The following is a 25,570-nucleotide window of genomic DNA, read 5'->3' on the forward strand; positions in this document are numbered from 1 at the left end:
AAAGTTAAAATTGTCTGCAATTTTGTTATTGTCAAAGCAATTTTCTTCATCTATAAGTAAAATAGTATTTCCGTCTGCTTTTGTTTTATTTTGATAACCTAAGTCTTTTAAAAATGACCAAAGTTTCTTTGGATTTCCTTTGTTTTCTTCTATTTTTTCATTAAAATAATCTGATTTTGCCTTATTATTTGACGTTGAACCAAATGTCTAATTAGAATAGTTTATAATCAGAGTCTTTTCCCGATTCTCTAAATTCAATTAAATACTGATCTCTCAAATGAATATTTTCTAAGATTTAGAGGTGATCCATGGTTCTGTTCTTTGTTTCAGCCTAATTTCCTGTATTGGGGCTACACTATCTAAAATACTCATAGAAGTGTCCTTAAAAATACCATGATTTATCTAAACTTTCAGCATAAAAACATTTTCCCCAATCAGCATTAGTAAGTAACTATAAAACTCATTTTTGCCATATTTTTTCATCTTTCTTATTTTAACCGTATTGTGTTTCCCAAAATAACATTTTGCTGATTTTCTTGTACAAAAAGTTAGAAAATGTTAGTTCCAGTATTCAATGTTTTCTGTGACTTTTCATTTGTATGCATAAAATAGTGATTCAAGGTTAATTGAACATGTAGAATAGATTGTATGAATAAGATATCATGATGTAGTAAATGTTCATGATTTCCTTACATTTTTAATGTCATCTCTGATAATGATAATAAGGGAATACCGTTGACTTGTGACCCTGATATGATATATCGATCAGTTTGGTGGTGAATATGATTGATGTATAAGTCTTTTACTTTTCTTGACTGAATGCATGTAGAGGTCTGCTTATTGTTAGCGACTATGTATATCATTACTTGAAACAGTCAAGTTAGGTCTTAGGGCAGTTGTATATTGAAAAAGTCAGTATCTGAGTATCTGTGTCATATTAAGTTGACCAGTTTGAACATATTAGTATGAGTACATAATTGTACCATGTGTTATATTTAGTGTAGATCTCACTGTATATGTTTGCATATGATGATGATCAGTGTTGAATAGTTTGCTCAAGAGTTGTGCACAAATGTTTTATAATTGAACTACTAGGTTAACATCATGAACCATCATTCGATAAACACTTTGTACATACTTTGCAATTGTTGTTTACTATTTGTAATTTGTTCTTTTTAGATCACTGCTGCCTTTGGTTTACAATAAAAGTAGTGAACTCACACAAGTCTTATCACTTGGCTACAAAACAAAAAACAAAAAAAAAAATCCTTATCTGCCTAAAATATGAATTTACATGTAATTTATGTTGCACATTTTTGGTCACGTGATAATTGAAAATTTAAGTATACCCCCATTCGTATATTTTTGGAGTAGACATTTTATAGGGAGAAAATGGATTTTTTTTAACCGTCAAAAATCGTAAATGAAATATGATATTTATGAAGAAAGACCTAAATTAACAAATTTAAATATTTTTCCTTTACAGAATTTTATACGACTGTTTTTTTAAGATGCTATTTTTTCTAGTGTGTAAAATGTTACTTTTCCTTAAATGAGGACGAATTCAATTTTAAAAATTGTAAACATATACAGAAAGTTTTTTTATCATAATTAATTGACAGTTTATATATAAACTTTATAATCAATATATAACACTTCCTCATACGAGAAATGTAAACGAAAAGATATGTAGACATGAGATAGGTAAATGTCAAAACGTTCATAAATACATGTATATGCAATATATTTTCATCAATGTGGTTATACAACTACATGTTTTATAAAAAATATACCTTAATATCATCAAATTGATTTAAAAAAATGTTTTGAAATAAAAAAGAATTTTTATGATTAAAAAATAAATGCAGCTACCATACATAAATTTAAAAAAAAATTATAGGCTCCTATTGCTACGGAAGCTGGTAGGTGCAAGGTAAGAAAAATATTTTATCTGGTGTCTGCCACATAAATATATCTGGCGACTGCCAAATGTCTTACCTGTGGCCACCACATACGCATGTGAGTTAAGGCTAGGTATAGGCGTTTCTATGCAAATGAGCTAATAAAAACGTATAAGAGGTATATTTATTATTCAGAGAAAGTTTTGATTTATTTTCTTATGCATACTTAGTACCTATATGTTATAGCCAGTACACATTATGACGTCATATTATGACGTCACTGATCTAACCTACTGAGGTAATAAATCACATCAACAAAACAGCTTCGGTGCAAGGAATTACCCTATTTATTTTTATATAAAATTTGTATAATACTAGGAAGAATATTCTATAGATTAATAAAACTGCTGCACAAATCCTAGGCATTTTCTCATTTGATCGGAATTTGAAGAAACTTATACCGGACGGTACATTTTTACCCTTCTTCAACTAAAATCTTTACGAATAGAAATTATACAACTGAGCTGTTAATATTTGTGCAGCAATACCAGCAAACTTTGGAATATATTGCTTCTTAATACACCTTGATTCGGTTAAATAATATAGAGCATGCCCTTGCGCCGAAGCAATTTTGTTGATGTCCATTATAATCTTGTGTAGTAAAGAACAATGTCATGGGTACCAAGTATGTATTAGACAATAAGTTTTAACTTTCTCTGTATAATAGATATAGTCCTTAGGCATTTTAATTAGTTTATTTACATGGAAATGCGTAAACTTAGCCTTAACTCACCTGCGTAAATAACTGGCGGGAGGCAGAAACTTATCTGGCGGCTGACATATATAATTTTCTGGCGGCCACCACATATATAACTAGAAGGCTTATGAGAGAAAGTATATCAATGTCATACCAGTTATGTTATTTACATATATTTGGGTAGGAAAGATATAGAGTTGGGCTGTGGGACCTTCTACCTGAGTGTCCTCTCCTTGTTCTTAATGAGGGTTGATCAATTCATCAGTTTTTCGAAAAAGAAAAACAAAATAATGCTGTCTATTACTAAAATCTAAGTCAAGATTTTTTGTTTTATGCATATTTTTTTAAAGTGCATTATGTGTCTCCATGGAAAAAAAATGTTGATATACACTCTACGAAAGCCCAGAAGGCTCATTCGAGATTCGAGTTTCGAAATACGAGATTCGAAATTCGAGTTTCGAGATTCAAGATCCAAACTAACCAATCAGTTAAAAGGCGGATTCAATATTTGATTACTCCCCTTAATTAACTTTTTATTATCAAGAAATCACTGAATATACATGTATTTATAACAAATGGGTTATTTGCTTAAATAATAATGAAAGAAAAAATGCTATATATATCAAAACAAAATAAAATAAATTTTGGGAAACGTTTTGAAAAATATATATAAAATCTTATTTTCCTCATTAAACAAAACAATAGATACATATATAGAATATTATATGGTCTTATCGCTGAATTGCTAAATTAGTAGGTCGATGAAATATATGGAGATAACGAACAGTATTCAAGCTCAAAAGTCCATTAAACAATACAAAATAGGAGCAGAGCAAACACGAACCTCTAAACATCAGAGGTGGGATCAGGTGCCATGCAGGAGTGAGCATCCCCTGCCCACCGGTCACACCAGCCGTGTGCTCCTTGTCATGATCGGGAAATAACGGAAAAATCCGTAGACAAGACAATTCAGAGTGTAAATAATGGCCTAACATTTAGTATGAAAAAATTCAGTCAGCATTTGACTCAATGAAAAATTGTATTTGCTGACAAGGTCATTGTATCGACCATAGAACTTACGAAATGATGACTTTAAACGAGACAGCTGATATTCTTGTTTCATCAACTTCTTTGTCAATAATTTACCTCGTTTTAGAAATTGTACATACGTAGAGCATGCTCTTGCGTATCGAATCAACTGAGAGATATATACCCCGTATGCAGGTGATGAAGGTATATTGCTGAATAAGTAAGGGAAGTTGATGATTGAAAAGTTAAAGTCATCACGTTTATCATAAAGCTTGGTTGTTAGATTACCATTAACGTACGCGTCTTTTTCAAGTAAAATATCCAAATATGAAACAGATGTGTTAGACTCTGTGGTATCTTTTATCTCGAGCTTACCAGGATATATCGTATCGACATAAGAATGGAAATAGCCATTGTTAATTGACAATACATCGTCGATATATTTAAATGTCGAGTTGAAGGTCACAACAAGTGTTTTCTTCTTTTCAAGATTTTGGACAAATTCTGCTTCATATGAATACAAAAAAAGGTCTGCTAATAACGGGGCGCAATTGGTACCCATGGGAATTGCAATAGATTGTTGGAAGACCTGGTCTCCAAAAACCACATAGATATTGTCAATCAGAAACTCAAGCATGTCAACTTCAGAGTACTTGTGTGTACAATCAGAATGTTTTTTACCAAATTAATTTTTGCAAATGACCAATGACAAGGTAAGTATATTTACGAGTTCCAATTTTATTGAAAAAGCAGCTGTCAATTATATCAAAAAGCCTGGACTTTAATTTATCGTGGGGAATGGTTGTGTATAAAGTAGAAAAGTTGTAAGTTTTTAAGCTGTTGATTTTGGTAAAATCTTGTGATTTCAAATTTTCCAAAAGTTCCTTGGAATTTTTAAGTATTCACATCTGATTTACACCACTTCTCGAATATATTGTTGCACAGTACTCTTGAAGTTTCTCCTTCACCACTGTTAATATCTTAGTGAGGAGTAAGAAAGAGGCTTGGTTGAACGTTTACTGGAACCCGCTATGTATCTTTGTTTGTAAGGATTTTTATGAAGTTTCGGAATCCAATATAAATATGGTAATTCAAATGCACAGTGATTTAATTAAGGATACATATCATTACAATTAAGGGTCCATTTGTGCAGTTAGACTGATCTACTATTTGATATGGAATAAAAAAAATTCCAGTCTGTATTGTACATGTATATATAATTTTTAAATGAATTCAAGTATTCAAAGCCTTAGACCAAGATAAGTATTTGAAAACTGAATATTTATGTATTTCTCCTATTGGGAAACAGTGGTGTATATTCCTTTCTGCTATTGTATTAGCAGAAATAGTTAAAGAGTTCTAATTTATCGTTTTTATAGTTGATTTTTTATTCAAGACCCTTCATAACCCACCTAATCAAAACTATGTTTTAGATATCGGGACACTGAGTAAAAAAATCCCACATAGCAATCTTAAAATTACATGGAAAAATGTAACATTAATTTTAATACCATATAAATTAACTAGAAGTTTTATCGAATTTAAATTTTCAGCGAGGATGATTAGTCACTAAAAAAATACGTGTCTTTATTTATTTGTAACAACAATCATTGTTAAAAAACAGTTTTAAGGCTTGGTATTTCCAGACTTGTTTGTAAAGGCATAATCATTACTGTAACTTGAAAATTTAAAGTTGATATCCCAGCCTGCTGAAGTAAAAGATTATACTTTTACATGGAAGATCGGATTCAGTATATATCAGTGAATGGAATTTTTAATGAGACCCATTGACTGCTCACCTGAGTAACTTTTGCACTGTTGCTCTTCATCAATTTTTTTTGAAATTTGCCTTTTTTTAATAAAAAAAAAAAAATCGACGCCATACTGTGGACTAAATTCGATCCTTAACGGAGCTAAATGTTTGATTTATTCAAAGTTAATCACCATAACATTAGGTTGTTTCAATTAAGAATTAACATTGCCCTGCTGTTCCGGAGAAGATTATTTTTCCTGTATACATGAACTGTTTAAGATTTAAATCTCTAATTTCCCACAATTCTAACTTCAAGACTCAACCCTGAACGGAAGTTCGAGGAATCGATCCCCGGCTGCGATTAAGTCGATAAAATAAGTAGCAACTGTTCCTTCGCCAAGCGCTCGGCACCTTGAAGTGAAAGTAGCGGTTCCTTCGGATGAGACATTTAAAACCGAGGCCCCGTGTCACGGCGGGCGTTGTCACGATAAAGATCCCTCACTGCTTAATGGTCCTGAGTGCCGAGTAAAGGTCTAAATTTGAAGCCCTTCATCGGTTTATGGTAACGTCTTTATATGATTGAAAAATTCTCGAATGGGACGTAAAAAATACAATCAATCAATCAATTCCACGTAAGTTGATTACCTAATGTGACCCCGCCCTATCCCCGCAGGTCATGTGCATGGTTTGAACAAACTTGAATCTACACTAACTTTTAATGCTTCTCTATATTAGTAAGGCTTATCATGGTTTTGGTGTTTTTCATCAGAATTTTTTTTAAAGTTTTCCCTATTTATGCTTATGTAAAATTTTATTGCTTAATGATCCCGTCCTATCCCCATGGGTCAAAAAGTGTACACTACTTGAGGATACTTAAATATATTAACATGACTAAACTTAATTGTTCTTTGATTAAGATTTTAAAAGTTTTTTTTTTAATAATTTCTATGTAAAACTGGATTGCCTACCCCCCCCCCCTTCTCTAGGGGGTCTCGATTTGAACAAACTTGAATTAACACTACCTGAGATTCTTCTTAATTAATATAACTAATCATGGCTTTGTGTTTTTCATTTGATGATTTGTAAGATTTTCCCCTTATGTTCTTATTTGGCGTGTAAAACGTTGCATTATTACTCTTTTTGTTATTCTTATTCAAAGAATTTATTATTCTTATTCTAAATCATATTCCGATTTAATCAAATGTGATTCATATTCGGTAATTATAAATTGTTATTCCTATTCGAAAAAAAAAATCCTATTCGATGATTTGTTATTTCTATTCGATTAATTGTTATTCCTTTTGGAAGATTTGTGTGTTTGTTGTTTAACGTCCCTCTGGAGAATTTTTTACTCATATGGAGACGCCACTACATGCCGATGGAGAGCTGCACATTTTGACCTATTCTCGGCACTCAGGGCCATTGAGCAGTGAGGGATCTTTTTCGTGCCAGCATCTAATGTGACACGGGGCCTCGCTTTATACAGTCTCATCTGAAGGACCGGTCTCCACGTCCCACAGTGGGATCCGAACCCGCAACGTTAGGATTAATTCTTACATCGCAACTCTAGAGCAGACGCTTTACCACTTCGCCACGCTGGCGACCCTTTTGGAAGAAATATCACTCCTATTCCCAAATATATCATTCATATTCGAAAACATGTCATTCATATTAGTAAACTTTTCGAAAATTTTGTCATTCCTGTTCGATAATTTTGTCATTCTTATTCGATAATAATGTGATGCATAAGCAGTAAACTTGGTACATGTATTCCTTTTCGAAAAGGTTTCATTTTTATTCGAGAACATATCATTCCGATTCGAATACGTAGATTCCTATTTGATAATGTTGTTATTCTTATTCGTCGATTTTATCATCCCATTGCTATTTTTATTCATTTTAGGTAATTTTATGACCAAAAAAAAATAGAAGTGGTTGTAAACTTAATTCTAAAGTAAGTCTTGGTGGGAATCCCAGGAAAGTTAAAAAATTGCTGGACGACCGGAAAGGAAGACGTGTCGAGATAGCTGACCTTTCTTGTAAAAAATATTTACCTGTGGCTCAATAGCTCTTTCAATCAGACGATTGCCGTGCATGTGCGAACCTCCATGTGGAGCCGAACTACTTTCGTTTTCATATTCCAATGAGCGGAGTTGTTACAATGGATCATTTTATCGAATAAGAATGATATGTATTAGAATACAATTAACAACTTTTTCGTATAGGAATAACAAAAAGTATAATAATGCAGCGTTTAACACGGCATACACCTGTGTAAAACTTAGTATGACTAATCATCCCTTTGTGTTCTTCAGAAGATTTTAACGCCTGAAATGGCCCAACAGTAACCCCGGGGTAATGATTTGAACATACTTGAATCTATAATACCCGAGAATGTTCCCTAATTGATAGGACTAATCAACGGAAAAAAATCCTAGACAATTCAATGTGAAAATACTGGCCTATCAAGGATGTATGCACAATATCAAAGGAATTAATCTATAGGAGAGAACAATTTCCCGGAAAACAATAACATTGAAAATCAATTTTTATTAGTTTTCTACCGTATATATATATATATATATATATATATATATATATATATATATATATATATATATATATATATATATATATATATATATATATATATATATATATATATATATATACTATGTACAACTTAAAAATTAACCTCTAAAGTTGGCAAAAATAGCATTATGTCAGTTTAAGCACCATTTTTTTTTTTTTTTTTTTTTGCATGAATTTTGACCTGGAAATCCTTCAGGCCAGGCCTGCTCCTTAGTAAATTTGTTATATTTTGATATGTTATGTTGTAAAGAATAAATCATATATCATAAGGGGCACCAATACCCTAGAGCAGAAATTCACAAAAAAAAACCTACAAAAATAAGGAAAGCTTTTTTTTAACCTAATTAACAATTATATCAGCTATATTCTGCCAAAATAGCTCAATTGGTATAACAGCTGAGTATAAACACCGCGGATACATTTTTAGAGTCGTAGTTCGAATCCACCTGGTGCCACCCTTAGTTTTAAATTTTTGCCTATATAAACTATTTAGATTTTTTATAGGGTCTTGTGTATTATTTTTTTTTTAATTATCTGTTTTTTAGGCGTGTTGATTGTTAATATCAAAGACACTAAAGACAAAGCAAATCGTAAATTCCATTGTAACTTGAACACAGTCAAGCAGATACAAGCCTCACTTTCTTCGAGGAAAAGAATATTTATAATTCCCTCTGTATTACGCATTACATGTATTCTTCCTTGCAATGAGCTGCGATTGATTTCTATCCATAATATACAATCAATTACCCCTTATGAGGTCAACATGGTGAAATAAGGACCCGAGACCTGGCCCACGAGGTGACCTGACCTGACCGAGGCGAGTGGGCCAGGTCGAGGATCCTTATTTCACCATGTTTACCCCATGAGGGGTAATCAATTGTTTTATTATACCGATATCAGTAAAGACAATTTTTGTATGCTTAATTATGCTTAATTACTAAAATAATCAATTGTGTATTAGACCTACGAACAGTTATTAACAGTGTTCCATCGGGATCGGAATTCGCTAGTGAAGTTGTTTACTTTTCGTCTGCAAGTTTTGTAAGTTTTTGCACTGCCGACTTATTAAAACACTCAGTGATTGTCAATAACATGCATTTTTATAAATTCTTAAATACCTTACCCCGAGTACAATGACAATCTGGAGCAGATTTTTACTGTATAAAAGAGCCGAGTCTGCATCCGTTGAATTTGACATTGTAAAGAAAGTTTCAATGAAAACGATAAAAAAAACGATAAAGGCCAATCGTATTCCGTATATTAAAAAGACTATGCATATTTTTATATCGGTATTTTTGTAATGAACAATCATTACTGAATGCATAAATTTTTAATTTGAGTTGAATTTACTAGATAAATAGATCATTTTTAGCGGGTTTGTTTGTTTGTATGTTGTTTAACGTCCCTCTCGAGAATTTTTCACTCATATGGAGACGCCACCACTTGCCGCTGGAGAGCTGCAAATTGTGTCCTATACTTCCCACTTACGGCCATTGAGCAGTGATGGATCTTTTTCGTGCCAGCACCTACTGCGACACGGGACCTCGGTTTATACGGTCGCATCCGAAGGACCGGTCTCCACGTCCCACAGTGGGATTCGAACCCGCGACGTAAGTATCAACTCCTTACTTTGCGACTCTAGAGCAGACGCTCTAACCACTGCGCCACGCGGGAGACCATTTAGCGGTCATTATTTATAATGACCGGTCATTATACCCCACGTGCAATGATTCCTAGGTTATTATTGCTGTAAACGGTACTTTCTGGAGTCATTATTGAGTTCAAAATCCTTCTAACAAGCCAATCAAATTTGAGTATTCTTAATAGATGTATAATAATTGAATATATATTCATAAGAATTAAAGGAAATCAGTATATAACACTGATTTCATTCCGTCTGTACTCCTAGTACTTGCCTGAGTTATTGCACTGGAAGTATACGCACTGCTTGTATTATCTGAGCTTAATGTATTTAGAAATACATACATGAAATTTTGTCATTGTTCTAAATTCAGATCTCAATTTTCCAAACAGTAGGATTACATATCAACCTCTGCACTCCCTTGGATTTCATTTATATAATTTGTATACATTAATGGCATGTTTTTATAATATCTACGGAGATGTGTTATAGAATAAACTCACATCAGGAAAAAGATATGACTATAGACAATAACATTATTTAAGTATGAAAAGTAAAGAAAAAATCAAATAACATTTCCAAATGCGTTGACATGCTTCAAATTCAACGTATTTGGAAAAGTTCTTCTTATCTCGAAACGAATAAGTACATGTATGTAGCCTTAAGTCATTGACTGTAACGGAAATCGACAAGCTTTTTGTAAAGACTAAAACCAATCTTGGCCCTTTAGGTCCAAGTTCTATTTATAAAGAGGTGTTCCTTTGTATGAAAAACGTCAGTGAATATTCGACTTTAGCATATATGTATTTGCTAATAATGTTATTGTATCGACCATAGAATTTATGAAGTATTGACTTTAAACTGAACTGTTGATATCATTTATTGTATCGTCTACTTATTTTTCAATAGCTTGCCTCGTTTTAGAAATTGTTTGTACGCCGGACATGCTCTTTCTTATTGAATCAACTGGGAGGAATAAACTCAATATGCAGATGATAATGGTATATTGCTACATAGATAATTGAAGTTGAGGATATAAAAGTTGACGTCATCACGGTTATCATACAGTTTTGCTGTTAGGTTGCCATTAATGTTTTTCTCTAGAATCATATCTAAGTATAAAACAGATGTGTCAGATTCTTTGATAAATTCTGCTTCAATTAAAAACAAAATAGGTCTACTAATAACGAGGTTCAATTAGACCCCATGGGATTTCCAACAGACTGTTGAAAAACGATCTCTAAAAGCTACATAGATATTGTCTTCTAGAAACTCAAGCATCCTATTAATATCAACTTGTATATACAACCAGAATATTTTGAACAAACTTAATTTACGAGTTCCATTTTTATTGAAAAAGCAGCTTTATACGAAGTTAAATAGTCTGGTCTTTAATTTATCGTGGGGAATGGTGGTATAAAATGTTGAAAAGTTCGAACGTTTTGATGCTATTGATTTTGGTAAAAGTTTGTGCTTTCATTATTAATAAGACATATCATGAATAATTCTGAGATTGCAAATTTATATTTACTAAGTAGGTTTGGATTTTTTTTTTTTCATTTTTTTAAAATTTTCACTAGAATGTTAAAATCTGTCCAAATATTTGATATTCATAGCTCCCAAATCCTCTAATCACACAATAATCCAAATCCTATCCTATACATAAACTATACCCCCAACCTCCCCAAGGTATTTACATTTACTGTATTAATACAGCGGCCTTTTCCTGGTATAATGTACATATAGACCGGATGTTACTTTTGCCGCTAGAAAGGCATATTTGAACAATAAATGCCTATGTACTTTTACAACAACAATACAATTAATGCAAATATGGCAGTCTTCACAACAGATCTTGGTAACAGGGGAAGTAACCTAGCTAGTAATGCAGCTAACATACAGTTCATCTGAGTTTAATTCCCAGTTACCCCAATTCAGTTTTTGAGAGACTAAACCCTAAGGCTTACACTACAAGCCCCCAACCCCTTATCCCAGGTCCAGCACAAGTACCCCTGATTTAGATTTAGCCAACCAGACTGGCAGAACTAAAGTAGGGGAATTCCAGATTTAGTGTCACGGAAAAACTTGGATGTGAAAACAAGTTTTAAAGGAAGTGTGGAGAATAATGTGCTAGATCACACTGAATTAAACACTTATTCCACAAGTACTTCTGAAAATGTGATACTTGACCAAGAGAGTGCAATACTACAAAGAGACACAGCAGATTCAGAAAAGCCATCATTCGTCTTGTCAAATATTTCAACCCTGGGAGTGAGTCCTTATATCAAAGTTTAACACCCTGAGACAGATAATGCCTCGAGTGATCACTCTGGTGCTACATTTCATGTTACATGTAAGGACACAGACAGTGAGATAGAAGATGAAAAAAGTTAGACAGCGTAAAATAAAAAAAAAATAGCAATCAATGATGATCCTCAAGAGCCATTGGTCATCCCTGAGCACACAGATAGTCGTAATGTGGCGGTCAAGCCGACCACCAGTCAGTCCACCTTCATCCGGTGATTCTACAGTCGGAGACTGTCCCAAAATAAGCCAGAGGTACTTCTTCCCATCACCAGGAGAGCCTCAGATAAAGAAACAATGTTTACCGGGCTGGATGTGGTTCCTCCAGTGGAGAACTTTGTCAGACAAGTCAGTGCAGAGTCTGAGGAACAAGTGCCTCCCGAGGATAACAGTGATTCAGGCTATTAAAATGTAAGTATAATATCCAGGTAATGAAGATAACGTAATTTTTATCACTGTTTTTAATATAATTTGAAGATAACAACATTTTTGCACTGTTTTTAATATAATTCAGATGTCTAAAATTTGAAAAAGATTCTGAAAAGTTGATGCTGCTTGCATGCATTTCTGAAACTTTCAATTTCTTACGTACATGTAGTTATTAATGCACTATATCATTATAGGTTACTACTGTAAAATTGAAGATGGAACCTCTGAAAATGGCTGTCATAAATGGAATAACAGTCTCGACCAATGGTATTGGCTCTTCTGAACGATGAAAGCAGAGCTCCAAAGGATGAGAGGGTAGGTATCAAAATGGAAATTAAATGAAAAAATCCGATAAGAGGAAACTTACTTTCTCTTATAAGATGATTTAATTAAATAATCATTACCAATATTTAATAGATAATTTTTTTGACTTTAATTTTTACTTTCAGAGGAAGCTTCTAGATAACAAATTGTCCAAGAACTTGGTATTTAAGGAGTTTGAGGAAATCCCCAAAAAGGTCCAATCATCTGAGTGTAGTGTGGTCAGACTTCCAGGGATTGAGGGCCGGAACAAAAAACGTTGCCATAGATGCAGGATTCTCAAAGAGAAATAATAAGTAAATTGAGGAGAAAGCTTCCTAGAAGAATGTTTTTTGTTCAGGTCAGAGTTTTTCAAAGATTGTAATGTACAAAATGTTTCTCTCGCTGCAACGTGTAATTTTGTGATTCTCAACTCTTGTCGGTCTGAGAATATAAAAATAGATTTTCAAAATTTACCATTACAAAATATGTTTTTATATAAGGAGTATTAATGGAAGGTGATCATTATAAATAAGTGTTCAACGATAGGATTTGTTTTAATTGTTGAAACTTTTTTTTATTTAAAAAGAGAATTTCAGAATTTGATATCTACTTGTACAATGCTAATATCAAGTCAGTATTCACTGGGCATGCACATGTAAAAGTTTGTTTTTTTTTTTTATTATGTCGAACACATATCATATTACAGTGACATTGTTTTGCTATTAAGAAATTTATTATGAAGGATTTTTTATGCTTATCAACATTTCATGCTTAATATTGTTGATAAATTTGGGTTTAGATTTTTGTTCGTATAATTTATAATTGAATATTTTTGGGGCACTTTATAAGCATTAGAGATACCTGAATTACGAAAAAAGAATTAAATCCTAAAATTAATATCATGCTGACTTTTTTCACAGGGATACAGATGTGACCTCTGAATATTTCTTTGTATAAAATTAGGGTATTATGCTATTCATTAGCTGTATTTATATAATGATGAAATGTATAAATATTATTATAGAATGGTTTAGCTTTTATTGGCTTTTTTTGTCCATATACAAAGGTTGTTTACTCTGGTTGTGTGTCACATTTATGCATTAATTTTATCTTGTATCTCCCAATACTTGAATATCAAAAATACTATCCAACTGTTTTTATTTCCTTAGAATATTGTACTCTTATATTTTTTTATGTGTATCTATGCAAACAACTTTTTAAATTAAGTTGCTGTTTAAACATCATTAAAATATATGATGATTGAAATATGTAAAGGGACATAACCATGAAAAGTCCCAAAATTCAATAACATTGATATTCTTGATAACATTACACAGAACAAGTTCATAAACATGAGCTCAAGCTCTGTTTTTGTTTATGATTATCTTTTTATGGGGTGTATTTGATTTGCTAAGACCACATTATTGAACAGAAACAGACAACACTGATGTGTTGGTCTTAACCTTTTGATTATAATTCTAATATTTTTATGAATACTCCACATATTCTCCCATTCACATTATATATTAAGGATAAATTTAACTTTGTAAAAGTGCACAATCTATGACAATCAAACATGCACAAACTTGTAAGGTTGATCATTTTCTGAATTAAGATAAAGATTTCTAAAGCAAGCATTTATAATATATGTCAATCAATTCTATGTAGGTCTTGAAATTCTACTGAAATTTTTGAAGAATAAAAACTTAAACTACCAATGCCCTCTTCTAAATACATTACTATAAATCAAAGTACAAAGTTTTACGATTTAAATGTAGTAATGAGAGATTGTTACAATATTTTATTGGACTTATCAATTTGTTTGCCTTTCTCCCTTTGTAGAGCATCTTTGTGTGGTTTTTTTTTTTATCCTCAATAACTCTGAAGGATGGAATTTGTAATTTTTTCATTCATGAATTTACTTTTTGTCTACTTAATATTTTATCAAAAGAAAAAATTGATTGATATATTATAATAATCTTCTATACTTAATTTTTTTACTGAACAAATGATTTTTTTTTAATTACAAGTGCTTTTAAAAAATTCTTCTGGATGCAAATTAATTTCATGTTGTAAATTGTTGTAAAGTTGGTCATAATTAATTTGCATTTTTTCTGCTTTATAATGTAATTCATGCCATACATTAAATGTTTATCAAATACCTACCATGTATTTCACACTTGACCTTTTAGTTTATTCATTATAGTGTCCCAGGTCTCTCTGTACTACAAACTTTTTTAATGTTGTACATAAACTTTTTTTTTCATTTCTAGACATATGAATTTCATACAGTCATGTAAATGTAGAAATGGTGTGATTTAGATAGCTGTGTTCATTGTTGAGTATTCTGACTGCTAAAATTTCAACAACATAAACTTTATTCTAGTCTACAAATTATTTGCCATTCATTTTGAACATTTTTATTGATTAGGGTGTACTATGCTGCTTATATTAAGTGATAATGCCAGATGATTTTGGAACGCACATGTTTATCATTATGTTAAGTGTTAAGTCACATGTAATTTATTTTTTACACTTAATGAACAGTCTGTATTAATGCTCACAAATAGGAGATTATTAATCTAAAATAAGAATTATCCAAATAATTTTTTGATGGGTTGATTTCCAACATAGCTGTGTTATAACAATTAGTTAATTGCTGTTTGACTATTCAATAACTTTTATTATGATTGGTTGATTCCGACAAGGTAAATATGAATAGTTTCATACATTGATTTCATCGTTATGATTACAAATGGTGCAATTTCATTAATTCAGCATTTAGATAGACAATTATGATTGCTTCTATTTATTATTTGTTATCTCTATTTTGTTAAATTAATAAATCACTATAAAGAAAAGGGCTCTTTTGCATGATATCATTATTTATTGTACTTAATCCGTGACTTTCACTTCTAATGCCGGACGCTTGACAAAGGAACAGTCACTACCTATGTTCACGTCCTAGGTTTGAAGCACCGCTCAGAACGAGAGTCGAACCCGGTACCTCTCTAATCACAAAGTGTATATAACCTGTTGTCTGGCGCTTAATTGTCCTCTGAACCCGCTATTTCTACCCTCCACTATATAAGCAGAGAGAGAAAACTCTATGTCAAGAACAAAACTTTGTATCAAATTTACGCTGATTTATTTTCTGCGATTCAGAAATCGTCGCCAACAAAGCGGAAATTGGATACACGCGGAAAAAACCTGAGATACGGTATATCATTATATGTTCATGTCAATTTAGTCGTCGATATTAATTGTTTTTTTTTTCCCGGGAGGTGGGGGGTTTCATGAACTATATTTCAACTTCTATATTATAGTAAAAAAAATATTACATTTCATAACCCTTATATTTTCTTAAAACGTAGTTAAAATATGTGGTACTTTTGTATGTTCATGCTGTGGCACGTTCACGTATAATATTACGTACAATTATATCAAATTTCATTTTAATTTACATTGTAGTGAATACCTCCTACAACACATGTTATAAATATAAATATAAATTTTGTTCATCCCATCATTAGCAACTGTGTTCTTGTGAAAAACTGAGCGATTTTGAAAAACCAAAACAATGTTGATTAAGTTTTTCGTTTTAACAGCTGTATTTTCTCTCGTCTATTCTGCAGGGATTAAACTTCACTTAACAGGTCAATTATATATTTTATGTTTGTTTTTTTTATTTATTGAGAGAACTTAATTGATATGAATACATAATAATATGTTTTTTATTTACTTTCACGTAGACATCCAGCAAGTTTAAAATACCCATTGCCGAAATAATGCTTGAATACATGGTTATTACCAGTTTCATCCGTTTCCACTGATTATGTGGTATAAGAGGTTCTCAACAAGAATAGATAAATTTTGTACTTGCTACCTGTTGAACTACTTACTTTTGGATAATCGCAGTTAGGTGGCATTTTTGTACACTGGCAACAGACTATTGAAAAACTTAATTACCATTAAATAGCAAAAAAAAAGACGCTATTATTACGATAAACAATATATAAGAGGTAAACTAAAACATACTGTGTAATTTAAAGATTTTATTCCTGCTGATGATCGCATTTTGTCAAGAAATCACCGAAAAAGCATTAATATTTTTATTTGTATTATATTTTGTGTGTGTAGATGAAATGAAAGCTATGCTGAGGAAATCAAAATGGGATCACAAGAATACGGCTATCTCTATACACGGACCCATCAATCTAGATCTGAAGTGAAGTTATGAACTAAAGGATGGAGAGGTGTTTCTGAAATCAAGTAAGATTCCCTTTAAAACCCAAGCAAAAAAGGAATAGGCCAAATGCTTTATACGTCATGTAAGACTCAAAGAAAAATACTGTTATAATAGAATGGAATGATTGATTGATTGTATGTTATTTTACGTCCCGTTTGAGAATTTTTCACTCATATAGAGACGTCACCATATGCCGGTGAAGGGCTTCAAATTTATACCTTTACTCGGCACTCAGGACCATTGAGCAGTGAGGGTTCTTTATCGTGCTAACGCCTACCGTGACACAGGGCCTCGGTTTTTAAGATCTCATCCGAAAGACCCACAACTTTCACTCCAAAGTGCCGAGCGCTTGGCGAAGGAACAGTTGCTACCTATTTTTCATCGATTTATGTCTGTCGCGGCCGTGATTCTACCTTCCGATCAGTCCAGAGCTCAAGATAAGGTGCGTATTTGCAGAAATACGCATTGAATTTTACAAAATACGCATTGAAAATTAAAACTGGGCATACAGTTACGCATTAGCGATCATAAATAAGCATTACACTACGAAAATACTGCCTACGACGGATTGAATAATACAAATACGATTTAGCTAATGATATGAATTGAGGTTAGCTCAGTGTTTGATTTTTTTTCCAAAATGAAATAATAATTTAAAGGCGTTTCAATAACCAGGACTATTCTAGTTGTGGCGACGACGATTTCCAGTTTGGGAGAAAGAATGATTAAAATCGATTTCTTTATACAGAAAGACTACGTCCTAGGCATAGTTACTTTTAAGCACACAAAGGCTAGAAAACAATGTTAGAAAACAATGGATAATTGGAGAAAAAAAGTCCTAACCGGAGAAAAAAGATTATACTGCAATCTTATCAAAGAGTACATGATGTGTAAAAAAGCAGTGAAGACCATATTAAAACCATATCGAAAAAAACGAGCTCCGTTTAAATTCAAGACCAATTAAATAAACTGCTGTAGAGAGATATCACGCGTAATATGTTATGCATTAGAATTTAATGATCAAGAGTTCTCATATTCTCTAGAGGTCTCTATGGTTCTCTGTTTAGTAGGACGGTTACACAAGGTTTGTACTTAACGTTTTTTATGATGGCTTCATTGATAATTTCTGATTTCTCTCGTAATTTTTTTTTCTCGGTTTACTCTTGACTTGCTACGATATCATCTTAAATGGAGAAAAAATTTTATGTGTCTATGGTTACTTTACCTACTGTATGATCTTCCTTGTCAAAAAAAAATGTTTCTCAGATTTAGCAAAAATCTTGTTGGCATTTCAAAAATTTTATTTAAATAAATCCAGGAACTGTTGTAGTTTTTTCTTTCCTCGTTTAAATACCTTTATTTCGATAACAAGCTCAAAATTACAATAGATGTCAAAACATTAATATATTAACAAAATACTCTTAAATCATTTGGCTGAATATCAAAATCTGCATTGATTTGAAAATCAGGGAGTAAATACACTTTGGGCTAAAAAATTACCTGGAGCTCTGGATCACGGAGCGAGCGCCCTACCGACTGAGCTATCGTGACGGTTAGAATGGAGTGAATTACACCATGGAAGAGTCAGACACTGTTTTAATAGAAATAAATGTATTTGTATTTATTTTCAGTATCAACGTAAACGACAAATTCTAGCAATTTAAAAGAAGAACCCATTTCCCCCATTTTTGCCCAATTGAACCCAAAGCTCAAGTTAGCTTCTCTGATCGAACGGTGTCCGGCGTTCGTCTGTTCTGTGCTATCTGTCGTCTGTAAATTAAATTCTTCACAGTTTCGACTTCTTCTAAAGAAACATTTGGTCAATGTCAACGAAACTTTTTTTCTCGAATTTTTGACTTCTTCTAAAGAAACATTTGGTCAATGTCAACGAAACTTTTTTTCTCGAATTTTCGACTCCTAAAGAAATATTGGGTCAATGTCAACGAAACTTGCCACAAAGCATCTGTGGGTAAAGGGGATTCAAGTTGTTCAAATGAAAATTCACGCCCTCTTTCAAGGGAAGATATTTAAGAATTATTGAAATTTTAATGGCATCTTTCAAAATTCTCTTCTAGGAAAAGATAAAATTTATGTGAAAGCTTCATTACATACTGTAGATTCAAGTTTGTTCAAATCATGACGGGGGGGGGGGGGGGGGGGGGTCGGTAGGGCCGCAATGGACGATCGAAGTTTACCATTGAATTTATTAGTAAAAATCTTTATATATTTTTTTTTTCCCAAGAACGAATAAGCCATTAATTTTGAAGCATCCTCAGGTAGTTTAGATTCAAGTTTATTCAAATCATGACCTCAGGGGTAGGGTGCAGCGGCTGCAGCCACAATTGATGATCAAAGCTATACACTGAATATATTTCATTTTTTTTATTTCTTAATATCAGATTTTCATTCATATTTATATAGAAGTATAATCAGGCAGTGTAGAGTCAAATTTATACAAATCATGAATCTGGGCAGGTATGGGACCAAATTACATGTAGGTGATTAAAATTTTTAAAAAATCTTACGATGATATCGAAGCATTCTTAGGTAGTGTGGATTCAAAATTGTTATTTGTACTTGTTCAAATCAGTAGGATGGGGCCAGAATGAGCGAAGTAAGTTTAATACAGGGATAAAAAGAGAAAAATCTTTAAAATTTTAATCTCGAGAACAGCAAAGGCATAATTAGTCATAATTATAAGGAAGTATCCTCGGATAGTGTAGGTCATGGTGGCAAGTGGTAGGGCGTTCGCTTCATGATCGGGAGGCACTGGTTCGATTCTCTTGTCCCCGTCGCTGCGTCAAACCTAAGACGTAAACATAGGTAGTGACTCTTCCTCCGCCAAACGCCCGGCATTTGAAGTGAAAGTCACGGGTTTTTCGGATGATTAAAACTGATGTCCTCTGTCACTGTAAGCGGCCCTGTGTGCCGAGTATAGGACTAAATTTGAAGCCCTTCACTGGAATACACAGAAAAATCTGTTAATGTAGAACAACAAAGCCATAGAGACTATGGTGAGCGTTATGGCTCATGGACCTCTTGTTCTTCAAAACCCCATTTAAATGATTATTTTCTTATTTTCCAGACGTCAAAGAGAAGCACAAGGACTGTGCTGATATCCTCAAACACAGACCCATGAGTAAAGATGGTGTATACACGATTTATCCTGACATGAACACAAATAAATCGGTGTTCTGTGACATGACAACTGACGGAGGCGGATGGCCGGTAAGTTTGACAACTGATATTGAAATATAATTATGCGTTGAACACTCTCTCCTTCTCTTTCTTTCAATGGAATACTTTACAGAGTTCATACCGTTTCAAAAGTATGTTCTTTATTCTGAAAGTAAATCTTTATACATATGTGCAAGTTACATACATTAGTAAGGTCATCGTTAATCTACTAAAAATTAAGTGTATATTAGATCCAGAAATGATTTCAGGTTATACAAAGACGACAAGATGGCGTGACTGACTTCTACAGAAACTGGGCCGAGTACAAGAATGGATTTGGTGACGCCGAGGATGAATATTGGCTGGGTAAGATCTACATTTGCAAAATATTAATATTTATTTTCATTTTCTGTGTAATAAATAAAACAAAAAAGACTTTTATGATTAGGAAATGATGCTATTCACACACTGACAAAAGACAAAAAGCAAGAACTAAGGATAGATCTGGAGAGATTCTCTAGACAAAAAGCACATGCAACCTACTCCATATTCTATATCGGTAACGAGGCTGACCAGTATAAACTAACAGTAGGGGGATTCAAGGGTACCAAAGGTCTTGGTAAGCTCAATTATCATATAATATGTCGACGGTGCGACCGTTGGGGCGAGCGCATTGTTCACTTCATTCGTTAAGATCCGCCTCTTCAAACCGCACGAGAGATTTGGAACGTCTAGACTGTGACGTCACATGACATCGTATGTTAGCTGCATTTCCATAAACAGTTTAAAAAGTGCAATGATTTTAACAAAGAACGTTTAATCTACTATCTGTATGCAATATCCATTAAATTAAGGTGAGTTTATTTTGTCTGAAATTTTAGTTGTTGTTACCGCGCGAACGAAGTTAGCAACGAGAACAAGAAGCGATGCATTGTGGGTCCAGAATTACTGCGGAAAAAAATTCTATTGAATGAATGTGCAGTAGTCCGAATTTTCTCTTCGCCCAGGCGTTGTCGTTAGAGCTCGCAGTGACGAGCGGCGCTTTGCGCCGCTCGCTGCGCTCGCTATTAAACACATTTACATACTGTATATCGGATATTTTTGCCTCCGTTTTACTTTCGCCTTAATCACAGGTGGGCGAATTTAAAACGGAGCGAATTCAAAGTACACAGTGTTATTTCTTAAACAGAACGGCGACTGGGAGAATTTAAAACGGGGCTAAATTGTTTGCAAGTGCGAAAGGGCGAAAATAACACGGGGCGACAATAACCCTGTGTACAGCAAGATATGATTAATCATTCCTTAGATTCCTTCTAGTTAAATTCTAGTTAATCTGAAATTCTAGTTAATTAATACATGTATATCCTTATGCAATATTACTGAAGGGTGTACTGTTGAAGTCTGGTAGCCCTCTGTTAAGCTAAGATGAGGAAATAGAGTTGCATCCACTGAACCTTTACTCCTTCTTTTCTTAGGAAAATCGATTGCTTTTGATCAATTATACATGTAAGCACTATCAACTTGTAATATCCAGCTTCAGAAGTGTCAACTATTTTATGGCCTAACCAAATATGTAAAGACCGCATCAATTAAACAATAGTTTGTGTACTTCCACATCCTTTGATATGCATAATTAATTTATACAGATACACATATAAATAGTAAAATCTCTTATTTTGTTTCTTTTAACGAGGATTAACAGATGAAATTTTTATGAAAAACTGCGTAACAAGCTAAAAATATGCGGGTCGTGTATTTTTCTACGATGTTGCAACCGTTCATCAGTATTAAACAAGGAAAGAAAGCATTTATGGCTTGAATAAATCCTAGACAATCTGGCACTTTCTGTACATATGTGTTTCAATGAAATAAATGAAAAGCTGGAATTGAATTGTAAGTACTATTTATATACTTAAAAAAGGCGGGCTTCATATTTTAGCGGCTTTGGCGCGAACTATACTGTGCGCTACTTCATGAATACCTTTCATAAATCATTTATAAATACATAACACAGCGCGGATATGTGTAGCGCTAATTCATGATTACGCCAACCATTCAATATCGAGTGATTACGCTAAATTTTGACTACGGCAATTTATGTACATGTACAGTATTTCAGTTTTGAAAGTTCAAGGGGATATGGCCTAATACTTTTCACCGTTTTATATTTTTAAAACGCGCAATCCCTCTTCATGAAATATGCCTGGTAGAAAAGTATGCTTATACCTTAATGAAATATCTCTATTAAGTAAATGACATGTAAGAAATTTTCATAGATGAAATGTTAACTGGACAACTGCATGTATTGCTATTTACTTATATAATATATGATATTATAAGATGTTCTTGTTGGAGATAGAGAACAATTTCTGCACACAGGAAGTACTAGTAATCTAAGGATAAGTCACGTGTGTACTTACAGGTGATAGTTTTGGATACGAAAACGGCATGAAGTTCAGTACCAAGGACAAAGACAATGACACACACTCCAAAGTATCATGTGCTCAATACTATACAACAGCAGGGTGGCTTTTTAATTGTCTTAGTTCAAATCTTAATGGCGTATACAGAAAAGACTCCAAGAAAGATGGCAAAGAACTGAGTTGGTATGAATGGGGAAAGACATGGAGATCGTTGAAGTCGGCAAAAATGATGATACGCCCCAAAAAACTATAATAAATTTTTAAAAAGTATTCGTGTACATGTATAACATTGAATAAAACCAATGACAACAATACTCACACCTCTTCTGTTTGGTAATACAGTATTAATAATTAAATTTTGTGTGTGTGTGTGTGTGTAATTAAAACATTTCAGCCAGTCAAAATGAAAGAAAAGGAAGTCAAAACGGTTATATAAGATTTACAATTTATCCTTTAAATTTTCTACAGTTGATTTTTTTTTATTCAAATACCCTTTATAACTCAACTAATCCAGGCTATGCGGTAAGACCTGGTCACTAAGTAAATGAAATCTCACATAGCAATCTCAAAATTACAGGAAAAGGTAAAATAAGTTAAATGCCGTATACATGAAACTTGAAGTTTTATCTAATTTAAATTATCAGCGATGTCTATTTGTCACTAAAAATTGAAAACGTGCATCTATATTTTATAAGAATCATTGTTAAAACAGTTTTGAGTCTTGGTATGCGCCCAGATTTGTTTGTAAAATCATAATTTCCTGTAACTTGAAAATTTAGAGTTGACATCCAAACCTGTTGCGGTAAAAGATTATAGATTTACAAGGTAGAACGGTATATACCAGTGAATGGAATTTTTAACAAGAGACCGATGGTTCACAACGCTCACCTGAGTCACTTTGGCACTGTTGATCTTGATCAACTTTTTTTTTAAAATGATTTGCCTCCTTAATTAAAAAGAATGACTCCATACTGTGAACCAAAGTGAAGTCCTATGACAACTACAGTGTACATGCATGCATGGTTTATTCAAAGTTGAATCCACATAATAATCGAATGTTTCAATATCAATAAAATATCAGCATGGTTCCGGAGATATTCCCCTGTACTCACACATTATGTAAAATTTGAATCTCTGGTTTCGAACAACCCTAACCCCTGAGCTCAAAATTAAAAAAAGACATAATTCCACACAACTTACATGTAGGTATGTTTTGCTTTTTAATATGATGTAGTGTGGTCTTGTCACTCTTGAAAGGATTTTTCCTAAGTATTCCCTTAGAAAACTCTAATCCCCTATGTATAGCCTCAACCTTTTCCTAAGGGTTCTAATTCGAATACACTTTAATCTTAACTTTATATAACTGAGGACACTTGCATATCAATATGAATAATAAAATCTCTTTTATTTCTTAAAAGTATTTGAATTTTCCCCCATATATTTGTATGTAATTTTTTTTTATATCTCTTTTGCCCCCCCCCCCCGCACCCTTCCCCCAACTACCCCCAAAGGGTCATTAATTGAACGCATTTGAATCTACATTGCCATAGGATGTTTCCACATTAATATGACTAATGATGGTTTTGTTGTTCTTGAGAGGAAGACTTTTAAAGATTTTGTCCTACATATTCCTGTGTAAAAATTGATTACCTAATGTGATCCCTGTGGGTTATGATTTGAATAAACTTAAATCAACACTAAATGTACCTTTAGGTCTTAGGTGACCGCATTCTTACTCTAAATGTGAACTATCAATTTAACATTTTAGCCTTTTAGAGTTTCAATTTCGGTATATCATGCGCACCACATTTGCCAAAAAAATCAGTTTGATGATTGTGCGTAGTACTTGGCAGAAGCAGAAGCAAATGATACTTAAATATTAATCTGACTAACCATGTCTTTGATGTTCTTGAGAAAAATTAAGATTTTAAAAGGTTTTTTTCACAATGTATTCCAATGTAAAACGTTTGCCTACCCCCCCCCCCCCCCAACACCGGAGGGGGAGGGGGGGGGGGCGGCATTATTTGAATACACTTTAATTTACACTACCTTCTTATCATAAACGATCGAATTAATTATCGCTATTTAATAACTACGAAACAATAAACCGTAAAACGTTGTATTCTCTCAAACATAGTGTAACTAAATAACAAAATAGATACTGATATGAAACGAATAAAAACTAAAGATAATTATACATGTATGACAGAACTTGAAGAAGACATAATTTTTAGCCCAATTAATTTTTTTTCTCTTTTATTAAAACATCGCACATAAATAATTCAGTGTACAGAAAATCATAATACATACATTGCATAGAAATTTATAAATCAAAATCACAAATAATTGCCTACTTCTAGAAACAGATTATCATTAATTACATGTGTTTTCCTTAGAATCACGTTTTGTAAACAAAGACAATTTTTTATCTTATTTCGAAAAACTTCTATATACATGTTTTCTTTTTGAAATCTACATTTCATTTTATATTTATAAATGGTAAAACAAATGAATGACAATAGATTATTCAATCTAGTTGTTTTTAAATTGATTTCATTGTAAAAACCCAGTACCAGTATTTTCCATGTGATTTCAAAACCCAAAAACAAACTAATTTTTTTCCAAATATTTTCACAAAGTTTACACCTGTACAGGAGATGTTCAGTGTCTTCAACAACCATACAATATTCACAAAAAGGTTCTACATCTTTGTTCCATTTACTTACATTTAAATTATTGTTCAATATGCAATTCAATAATTTATAATTGAATTCAGCAACATTTTTTTCATACATATACTTAATTTTAGCTAGATATACATTTTTCCAGACATATTTGTAACTAAGATCAAACGTCTTTTGGCACATATTTTCATAAACTGATCGTTGAAACTTTATGTTTACCAAAATTGAATAATAAAAATCACATTTAAGGTTTGCTACAGTTCTTACACTATTATCTCTAAATAAAAAATGACACTTCGTTTTTAATATTAATAAATTTTGCATATG

The 25,570-nt window shown here is 32.7% G+C and overlaps 1 protein-coding gene across 1 annotated transcript in view; it reads left to right on the forward strand.

Annotated features, from left to right (window-relative positions):
* The window catches only part of LOC133178116 (fibrinogen alpha chain-like), a 93,287-nt gene that overhangs the window by 60,599 nt on the left and 7,118 nt on the right, over nt 1-25,570 (forward strand). Inside the window, exons 8-11 of the mRNA XM_061312872.1 lie at nt 20,045-20,187; nt 20,406-20,502; nt 20,585-20,755; nt 22,559-22,742. Of these exons, the coding sequence (XP_061168856.1) occupies nt 20,045-20,187; nt 20,406-20,502; nt 20,585-20,755; nt 22,559-22,742 (595 nt within the window). The remainder of the gene's footprint in view (nt 1-20,044; nt 20,188-20,405; nt 20,503-20,584; nt 20,756-22,558; nt 22,743-25,570) is intronic.

This window comes from Saccostrea echinata, unplaced genomic scaffold (assembly GCF_033153115.1).
Source record: "Saccostrea echinata isolate AGI-Se365-2 ecotype Australia unplaced genomic scaffold, CSIRO_AGI_Sech_v1 ptg000002l, whole genome shotgun sequence".
Classification (NCBI taxonomy): domain Eukaryota; kingdom Metazoa; phylum Mollusca; class Bivalvia; order Ostreida; family Ostreidae; genus Saccostrea; species Saccostrea echinata.